The sequence below is a fragment of the Erinaceus europaeus genome, chromosome 11 (genome assembly GCF_950295315.1).
Source record: "Erinaceus europaeus chromosome 11, mEriEur2.1, whole genome shotgun sequence".
Classification (NCBI taxonomy): domain Eukaryota; kingdom Metazoa; phylum Chordata; class Mammalia; order Eulipotyphla; family Erinaceidae; genus Erinaceus; species Erinaceus europaeus.
In genome coordinates this window covers 68,414,560-68,424,951 of record NC_080172.1, presented here as the reverse complement: position 1 = coordinate 68,424,951, position 10,392 = coordinate 68,414,560, and the positions used below count along the sequence as shown (strand labels likewise).

General features: G+C 43.0%; 1 protein-coding gene and 1 non-coding gene across 4 annotated transcripts; both read left to right on the top strand.

Annotated features, from left to right (window-relative positions):
- Window positions 1-570: 570 nt before the first annotated feature.
- On the top strand, window positions 571-8,524 carry TMEM167B (transmembrane protein 167B). 3 transcript variants are annotated; one of them, XM_060201960.1, is made up of 4 exons: window positions 571-722; window positions 3,837-4,023; window positions 5,732-5,737; window positions 5,966-8,524. In XM_060201960.1, exons 1-4 carry the CDS (start codon window positions 713-715, stop codon window positions 6,126-6,128), a joined length of 366 nt encoding a protein of 121 aa, XP_060057943.1. In that variant the 5' UTR covers window positions 571-712; the 3' UTR covers window positions 6,129-8,524. The 3 variants fall into 3 exon arrangements, with proteins under 3 accessions (XP_060057943.1, XP_007529382.1, XP_060057941.1); XM_060201958.1 differs by lacking the exon at window positions 5,732-5,737 and adding an exon at window positions 944-1,075 and having other exon boundaries at window positions 579-722; window positions 3,837-3,968; XM_007529320.3 differs by lacking the exon at window positions 5,732-5,737 and having other exon boundaries at window positions 3,837-3,968.
- Window positions 8,525-8,746: 222 nt separating this feature from the next.
- LOC132541657 (small Cajal body-specific RNA 2) lies at window positions 8,747-9,145 on the top strand. Its single transcript, XR_009552783.1, has one exon. It is a non-coding gene; the product is annotated as a small Cajal body-specific RNA 2 (non-coding RNA).
- Window positions 9,146-10,392: the final 1,247 nt, after the last annotated feature.

Genomic DNA, 10,392 nt, shown 5'->3' with positions numbered 1-10,392 from the left:
GTGGTGAAGCAGGTCTGAATGTGTCTTTCTCTCCCCCTCTGTCTTCCCCTCTTCTCTCCACCTCTCTGTCCTATCCAACAACAGCGACATCAATGGCAACAATATTAATGTATAACCACAATTATAAAACAACAAGGACAACAAAAGGGGAAAAATATTAGAAAAGCAATTTCCAACTTGATGCCAGTGCCAGGGTTCTCAGCCGTAGAAGACGGGATGGGGCCTTTCCACTGTGTACACACACAATCTCTCCGTGCCGCAAAGCAAAATGAAGTGCAAAACTGCGAGTTTATACCTTTTACACACACACTGAGAGAGCAGGCTCTATGACTAACTCTGCTGGGCGCCCCCCCCAAAACAAAACAAAACAAAACAAAACAAAACAAAACAAAAAAACCAGACCAGACCAGACCAGACCAGACCAAACTAAACCAACCATATTTGGTTACTATGGCCACTCAGAGAGCCGCCCAAGGAACTCCTCTTTCCTACTCTAGTGTCCTGGGTCTATGTTGGTTTCTATCTCGGCAATCTGCTAGCCACTCCTTATTACATTCGGCACTCGGCTCTCTGCCCTTGCGCCTGCGTACTAAGACTCCTGCCCACAGCTGCCGCAGGGATCGGGAAGTGTCAAGCGAGAGCTGGGTTCCCCCGCCTTTGCTGTGACGACCGCTGACCCCAGACCTCCGATCCAGGCCCGGGGCTAATCGCCATGACGAACGGTGAGAGCCAATGGCCAGAACACAGGGTGTGAAGGATGAGGTGGCAGGTGGGGCCGGGACTGACGTGGCTGTTCTCCCCGCCCCCTCCTGTCCAGCACCCCTTGACCTCCTGACTTCTGTCCCTTTGCCTGTGTGGGGTCCCCAGTACCCTGCCGGCCAGCCACTGCGGCCCACACCTCCGGCTCTCGACACCTCCCTTGTGCCTCTCTGTTTTCTGGAAGTTCCTCCCGGTCCTCGGAGGGGAGGGCAGCACCGTGGAGCGGCTGCTTTCCCCGGAGGAAGAGGAACCTCCTCCCAGCCGCACTTGTCCTCTTTAGCTCTGCAGGCTCTTTGGGTGGACCACGAAACCGCAGGTCTGAAGCCCTACGAAGTCTCTATTTTGAAAAGATGCTGAATAGTCTTTTGCTTGATTTAAAGTTGTCCCCCTACACCGTGATCCCATTGTGTTTAGACACAACACCTCATCACAGACCCCTGCAAGCGTCAACCCGGCTTTGACCTAGCACGTTATGATCGGGCCCTCCTCAATCGCTATCGATCAGGCCATGGCCGGTGCTCCGCTATGTTCCATCGCTGGGGAGCCAGAGACGACCCGAACTGCCCCTGCGGCTCCAGACAGACTATGACCCACATAGTCAACGACTGCCACCTCTCCAGATTCAAAGGAGGTCTCAAAACTTTACATCAGGCTCAACCTGACGCTGTTGACTGGCTACAGAGGAAGGGCAAACGCTAGAAGAAGAAGTGATGTGGTGGTTCCCGATAATCTAACCAAATTTTCCCGGTCTCTTTGCACTATAGATGTGATTTCAGAATTCCTGAAAGGGGCCAGAACCAGGGAGGGCCTTTATGATCTCTAGAGTTAGCCTGATAAGAAAGGAGAAGACTCCTATTAGGTAGGATGATTTGTGGAGCATAGCAAAGCATTTCTGAAAAAGGTTCTCAAAAGTTGTCTCCCCCTCGCCAAAAGCCTGTCACAGAAGACAAAAATTTCACCTTGTGAAATTTAGCATTGTCCACACAAATTTATGGGAGAAAAAGGTGAACATGTAAAAAGTACCAGTCATCATAAAAACTTAGCTTATTCACTTACCTATTAATTTAACGTATCTATTAATTTGCCTGTTTATGTAACACTTGGGAGTGAGATAGTTTTCCTGCTGAGAGAGAGGGTGGTAGAGTAGTTCAGAACTTTTAGGTATTAGTTATGTAAAGTATGCTTCTAGAGCTTCATAGGTACTCTGAGATCTGAGCTAACCACAGTTCATGAATGGACATCATCCAGAGGAAGAAATCATCTGGGGAAATAAAAGCAGTCTGACCTACAGTAACCACTGAATAGATTTTAGTTACTCTTTTCTTATGTTACTCTTTTTCTTTTTCTTTTATTATGGTCCAATACCTACCCCCACCACTACCAGTTAGGTAATTAACTGTGCTGACATGTCTGAGAAATAGATTTACATGTAAGTGATAGAATTATTCAGTCTCAAATATGTTTTTTTTTTAATTTATTCTTTTGTTGCCCTTGTTTTATTGTTGTAGTTATTGTTGTCGTCGTTGGATAGGACAGAGAGAAATGGAGAGAGGAGGGGAAGACTGGGGGAGAGAAAGACGCCTGCAGACCTGCTTCACTGCTTGTGAAGTGACTCCCCTGCAGGTGGGGAGCCAGGAACTCGAACTGAGATCCTTAAGTCGGCTCTTGTGCTTTGCGACACATGTGCTTAACCTGCTGCCCTACTGCCCGACTCCCTCAAATATATCTTTATATTTATTTCTGCTTATCTATTTATGGTCATTGCCAGGGATCACTGCTTTGGGCTTGCTTTTTCAGATAAGGACAGACGGGCAGAGAGAAAGAAACCACTGCACTGACTTTCTTCAAGTGTGGTATGGTGCAGACGTGTATTTATAAGAACCTGCTATTATTCTGGGGGAAATTTGGTGTATAAGTAGAGTGTCATGAAGGAAATGTAAGATATGAGAGAATATGAGAACCAGAACATCACTTGGTGTATATGGTACTGGGAATCAAACTTAGAACCTCATACGTGCAAGTTCTGTGCTCTAAATGTGTTGAGTGCCCCCTCCCCCACCCCCAAACTAACAGTTTTCACCGGCAAATGCAGATTGAGAGACTTGGGTCAATCTATAGCTCTCCTTTATTACATGAGTTATTGATAAAAAGAAAATATTTACTTCTGTCACTTCAGGTTCCAAGGATTTGTAGGCCTTTCTCAACCTTTGCCAACATTAGCCATATAAACAGATGCACTCTTCTCAGATTTTGTAGTTCTTTATTGTTACTGTTTTTATTGATAGGACAGAGAGGAATTGAGAGGGAAGGGGGAGATAGGGAGAGAAAAAGAGATGCCTGCAGCACTACTTCACTGCTTATAAATCTTACTCATGCATGTGGGGACCAGGGGTTTGAACCTGGGTCTGTGTGCATGGTGACGTGTGCTTAACTGGGTGTACCACACCCGGATTTGTAGTTCTTGAAAGGTAAAAAGGCAGTGAAATTGTTATATCTTTTCTCCTTCCGTTTTTGTTTGTTTGTTTATTTGTTTGTTTGTTTTGGGGGGAGGGTGAAGTAATTGTAAGGGGGTTGCCCATAAACACTTTGGGGGAAGAATAAGGTGACCTTGCTAAACCTAGGACCTCAGTTTCCTTTGTCAAGAGTCATCACTCCTGTTAATATTAGCATCTTAGATGGGGGCTAGGCAGTGGCACACCTGCTTGAGCTCATATTACCATGTGTGAGGACCTGGGTTTCTGCAGGAGGAAGCTTTACAAGTGGTGAAACAAGTCTGCAGGTATCTCTCTTCCTCTCTCCCCCCTCTCAATTTCTACCTGCACTATCTACATAAATAGATAAATAAATAAGGAAAAATGCTCACCAGGAACAGTAGATTTATTGTGTAGACACAGAGCCCCAGTGTTAACCCTGGTGGCATAAAGCAAATAAACAAACAAACCTCACAACACACACACACACACACACATTTTTTTTCTTGGTAGTATATCATAATCTCTTCTTGGAGTTTTCAAGTGGGATAACCTGTCCCAATCTAGATTTACACCAACAGTTTTCTTTCTTTCTTTCCCTAATAGTGTACTCCTTGGATGGGATTCTGGTATTTGGTTTGCTCTTTGTTTGTACCTGTGCCTACTTCAAGAAAGTACCTCGTCTCAAAACCTGGCTGCTATCAGAGAAGAAGGGAGTTTGGGGTGTGTTTTACAAAGGTAAGATGATATCAAGACAGGAACGCGTAATTGCCATCTTCAAAAAGTGTCAACAGTTGAGGATGGGATAGGCTAAGATTGCATTTAGTTGCACCCAAGGTAGCCTAAGAGTATTACTAGGAAGAATTACTAGGAAGAATCTTTAACATGAAATATTGAAAACATGATTTGCTGAATTTTCTAGAAAAGAATACATTGAAGTCCCTTGAAATTTTTGATTTCTTTATCTCAGTTATTTTATTATTTTTTATTTAATAAAAAGGCTTATTGGGCAGAGGGTAGATAGCATAATAGTTATGCAGATAGACTCTCATGCCTGATGTTCTAAAGTCCCAGGTTCAATCACCTGCACCACCATAAGCCAGAGCTGAACAATGCTGTAGTCAAAAAAAAAAAAAAAAGGTTTATTAATGAGGAAGAGAAGAGGGAGAAGCAGAGCATCACTCCCACATGTGCACTGCCGGGGATTAAACTCAAGATCTCATGCGTAAGGGCCCCACATTTTATCCACTGCACACTACTTCCTGGGCCATGCTTTCTTTTTTCTTTTTTTTTTAATATTCATTTTCTTTTTGTTGCCCCTTTTTTAAAATTGTTGTTATTGTTGTTGATGTCGTTGTTGTTGGATAGGACAGAGAGAAATGGAGAGAAGAGGGGAAGGCAGAGGGGGAGAGAAAGATAGATACCTGCAGACCTGTTTCACTACTGTGAAGCGACACCCCTGCAGGTGGGGAGCTGGGGGCTCAAACTGGGGTCCTCATGCGCTTTGTGCCACTTAACGCTTATCCCGTTGTGCTACCACCCGATTCCCCTTTTTTTACTTTTTATTTTGGAAACTGCATTTGAAATTTTACCTGCCTAAAGCCTTTTATTTATTTATTTTATTTATTTCCTTGTGTTGCCCTTGCTGTTTTATTGTTATTATTGATGTCGTTGTTGGATAGGACAGAGAGAAATGGAGAGAGGAAGAGAAGACAGAGGGGGAGAGAAAGACAGACACCTACCTGCAGCCCTGCTTCACTGCTTGTGAAACAACTCCCTTGCAGGTGGAGAGCCAGGGGCTCGAACTGGGATTCAAGCCTTTATTTATTTATTTATTTATTTTATTTTTATTTTTTCCTCCTCCAGGGTTATTGCTGGGCTCGGTGCCTGCACCATGAATCCACTGCTCCTGGAGGCCATTTTTTCCCCCCTTTTGTTGCCCTTGTTGTAGCTTCCTTGTGGTTATTATTATTGCCCTTGTTGACGCAATTCGTTGTTGGATAGGACAGAGAGAAATGGAGAGAGGAGGGGAATACAGAGAAGGGGAGAGAAAGATAGACACCTGCAGACCTGCTTCACCGCCTGTGAAGCGACTCCCCTGCAGGTGGGGAGCCGGGGGTTCGAACCAGGATCCTTACGCCGGTCCCTGCGCTTTGCGCCACATGCGCTTAACCCACTGAGCCACCGCCCGACCCCCTCAAGCCTTTATTTTATTTTTTCATTTAATGAGAGGAAACCAGAAAACCATCCCTGGCCATATGTGGTGCCCCAAGTTTGCCAAAAATGCACTCTTTCTACTGCCTATCTGCCTCAGTCTTTTTTCAAAACAGGTAAAAAATATAAGGGAATAGTATCCTCATCTAAAATCTAGAACTTAAGTAACTCAGTTCATTCCTAGATGGATTCTTGAAAACCTTGTTTATCTGTGGCTAGAAATTTCAGTATATCTGGAGCTGGATGGTGGTGCACCTGTGTTGAGTGCACATGCTACAGAGTGCAAGGACCCAGTGCACATGCTACAGAGTTCAACCACCAGATCCTACCTGTAGGGGGAAAGCTTTACAAGTGGTGAAGCAATGCAGGTGTCTCTCCATCTCTCCCTCTTCTTTTTCTATTTCTGGCTGTCTGTATCTATTAAATAAAGATAATTAAAAAGAATTTCAAAGTATCACCTTGAAAGTGAAGACTTATGTGAAGAACAGAATGTAATTTCTCTTCTTTCTTTTGCCTGCTAGCTGCTGTGATTGGAACCAGACTACATGCTGCTGTGGCAATTGCTTGTGTTGTAATGGCCTTTTATGTCTTGTTCATAAAATGAATCCTACAGTATCCATCTCATCAACTGCCAACCAAGGGGATGAGGACGAAGAACCTGTTGGGGTCCTGGGTCCAGCATAGGAGAGTTCAGCTAAATCCATCAAAGTCCTCAGGATGACACCACAGCATCTGCCCCTGCCTTATGTAGGGAAAGCTCTTCATGGTTATGAACACTATTTATGCTTCAGGAGACTCCAAAAAGCCACTTCCTTTGGTCTGTGTGTAAATCAGTTCTTGACAGAGCGAATATAATGTTCAGACAAATTATATTCTTCGGTGGAAAGATTACAAACCTGCTTAAACCTATTACCTGTTTTGTTCTTCAGCTCATCGGGATCTTTTCAAACTGAGGCTTCTTAGGGAAAGACATGTGTTCAGACTTCTTTGAAGGAGAGATACTTTTAAAGACTTTTTTCCCCACTGTTTCATTTGGATTTGACAGACTGGGGGATGGGGGAGCTGGGTGAGGTACAGGAGTTATACAAGTCAAGACATATTTTGGCTTTGGGAATTTATCTTTCATATGCCCATGTGGGAATATAAGAGAGATGCATAATCCTCACTGTCAGAAGAGAACAGATGTAATAGCAGTGCTGTGTATTGGTAGCTTGCGAGTTTTGCCAAAAGACATCTGGGCCTACATAAGATTTGGGAATTATCTGTGATAAGACCAGAAAGCAGAAACCTAGACAAGAAAATATGTTTTACTCGTATCCCCAAAGATGACTTTACCCAGTCATGGAGAATGAATCCACTGTTACTTTCCTAAAGACTTTTTGCATTTTCTAATTGACTGAGTGCTAAATATTATCACTCAGTTCATGAAATACCATTAGGGGGATGAGAAAGTATTAAAGAAATAATTGTCTTAATATATTTGCTATTAAGGTAGAAGAAATAAGTAGTTCTGGTGTATTAATTCATATACTAGTATATTCTAGTATAAGAATTTATTGTGATATTAGGTGGAAATGTCATGTTATCTAAGATACACTTTTTTCCCTTTTAAGTCTGGGTTGTTAAGGTATATATATTTTTTTCTAGGTGATTATACTTGTTTTCCTTGACCAACTCTTTATCTTCAGGTTACAGTACTTTTCAGTTATTGGAAATTTTATAAGAACCTGAGAAATTAGAATGAGAGAAGTTGTTGAGATTCAAAAAGCATGATAGCACAGATCATAAAATCCATGAATAAAATGAGGGAATAATGTACTTGAGGCTAGTGGGCTTTTCCACACAGTATGGTAACTCCTGCACAACTCATGTTAGGTGAGTTAACATTTGAAGGGAAGACCCCTGTGTGTGAAAGAATCAGTTGTTGCACATATAAAACACGCAGTGTCTATTTTAAAAAATTGATTTAAAATTAAACTATTGTAAAAGGCAAGCCCAGACATATTTCTACCTGACAATTAAACTTTAGAGTAAAACTTTAATTGTGCATATTTATATGGTTGACCCCTATGTACCAGTAGCATTTTTGACCCCAAAAGGGGAAAAAAACAAAAGCTGCTATAAAGTGTTAAGTTCTAAAATAAGCAATTTAATGCTTTGAGGGGTTCTAGAAGTATAGAAAATCATCAACTAGTTGTCTGGGAGGTGATGCAGTGGATAAGGCTTTGGACTCTCAAGCATGAGATCCCAAGTTCAGTTCCCAGCACATATACCAGAGTGATGTCTGGTTCTCTCTCTCCTGTCATTTCTCATGAATAAATAAAATCTTTTAATAATAAAAAGTCATCAACTAAACACTACATGTCCAGTTGTCTCAGAGTTGAGGCTGTTCTCTTCAGCAAGTGATCCACAGGGTAAATTTCAATGATTCATCTGTTTTCCATTGTCATTTCTGAGGATGTTTTCATATAAGAGAAAGGAAACCCAATAGACTGGGAAGGAAGAGTTATACCTTGTGGGTGTGAGTTTGGGTCAAAGGGAATGTCACTCCCTAGAAGCATGTTTTGCACTTCTTATATTGTAGCTTTATTAATGCCTTTTGTTTCCTAATAGGGCTAATGCCTTTAAGCTTAGTGCTTAGGGCTGCTTATTTTGAATTAATTCCATTTCCCAGTTGTAGTTATTGAGACTAATTTTTTATAGTCTCTTGGGTGGTCATCTTAACCTAAACTCTTGAATTATCAAGTTTTTAGAGGTTTTCATACCAGAATGTACCAAAATATAGTGCACAGGAGGAAAATTTACAGCAGGAAACAAATGTACATCTTATTTGTTGTAAGCAGATAAACAGGCTTTGTTAACTCATTGATTTGGTTGACGTGGAAGTGTAGGAAGTTAGTATTCCTCTAAGGGAGCTTTTTAGGGGGAGAGGAGTGGGGACAGCAATATTGCCTCATTTAAACTGGCATCACCATAAACCCTGTATACCAAGGGGAAATGAAGTCAGCTTTTTATAGTTGAAACAATTTTTTATTCACTATTGTCTGCACAGATCCTTGAAAATAAAATTTCTTTCCCTATCGCGTGTGGCTGTTTTGTTGATTATACGCTGAATGTATTGAATTTTGTTCAAGCTTCAAGGTTTTGCTGGCTATTTGGCTTTTTCTTGGAATTGGCTTTCCCCTCCAAACCTCGCGATGGCAGCAATGAGCGCACTAGGCTTGCTTTATACTCGCTGGTTTCTCCCAGAATCCTCTGGGACAGGGCGGAAAAGTTTTAAAGGAGGGTGCGGACTTCCGCTCCCCAGCGCGAGGGAGAGTGGCCTGGAGCGAGGCTGTTGTGTGGGCTTCGTGGCGGCGGTGCGTGGAGGTCGCGTGTGGGGCGAGTGAGGATGCGCGAGTGTGTGAGTGAGTGGGCGTGCAAGGCGAGTGTGTGCGCCAGCCCTGCGCCCCTCTCCCCGCCTACACCTTGATCTTATTTGATCGGGTTGTGACTTCAGCCCTGCCGGTCCGACCCGAAATGAAAAGCTTCCCTCCTGCGAAGCCCCTTGCTCGGGGCGCTGTGCAGCGAGGCCTCTCAGGCGGCGGCCATGCGGCGGTCCCGGAAGTCCCGGGGCCCGGCGCTCAGAAATGATGAATTGATCAGATAGACGAGGCCGGGCTTGTCCCGCGCCATTGATTATCGAGGCGATTCTGATCTGAGCCGGCCGGGCACCTGGGTGGTGCTGAGGGGAAACGGCAGTGGCAGAGCCAGCGCCCTGCGGGCGGGAGCTTCGCTGCCGCGGGAGATTTTCATCCTTGACCCCCATTTTTTTTAGATCTGGCTAATGACTCTACAAGTACCTACATTGGTACCCCCAAGTCTAAAAGCACCCTGCAGCCTCTTCTTTCTTTGAGGGATATATATGTATATATGCATGTTTATGTATATAAAACCACTGTGGAACTTGGAGTGTTTAAGAATGCATATTTACTGAGTTGGCATCTTCTAACTATATAGAGGCCTAAGATTATGTTTTGAGCAGATGTTACCAGAATGAAGAACTGATAGGTTTTTTGTTTTGTTTTTTTTTAAGCTTTTATTTATTTATGAGAAAGATAGGCGAGAGAAAGAACCAGACATCACTCTGGCACATATGCTGCCTGGGATTGAATTGGGGCCTCATGCTTGAGAGTCCAAAGCTTTATCACTGTGCCACCTCCCGGACCACAGAACGGTGATAGTTTAACGATAACTAAGAATACCATATCTGAGTACAAGACAAAAAAAAAAGCCCTTTAATAATGGAATTAACCAACAATACATATGCTGTCCCTCCCAAAGGGAACTTACGATGCAATATTATGAGAGGTTCTCTGTTTCTTGCTCAGTCTGATGAATTTTTTTTTTTTTTTATTGCTTTTATTTGTTGGATAGAGACAGCCAGAAATTGAGAAGGAAAGGAGAGTTAGCAAGAGAGACTGACACCTACAGACCTGCTTCACCGCTTCTGAAGCTAATCTTACAGGTGGGGACCTGCAAGATTAAACCTGGATCCTTGGCCCATTGTAACATTGAGCTCAATCAGGTGCACCATCACCCGGCTCCCTGATGTATTTTCAACCAGATTGTGTAACCATATTCATAAAAATCTGGGCCATGTATCACAGCATAAATTAACACAAAAGAACAGGAGGCCAAGAGCTAGGAGGAGGGAAGTGTGTGCCCTCTTGGGAAGGTAGAGCCCATCAGGTGACTAAATGCAGAAAGACTGAAATCTGCTGTGACCTCAACATATATGTGCATGTTACTATGAGCTACTAAAACTAGTGTTTGTTAGCTCATTAATAGGATATGTTCATTCTCCCCTTCACACACCTCCCCCCATACATACAAGTACTCAACAATCAGCTCAATTGGCTGACTTTTTTTTTTTTAAAGAAACCTGTTTACTTCCTGTTTTGTTTAA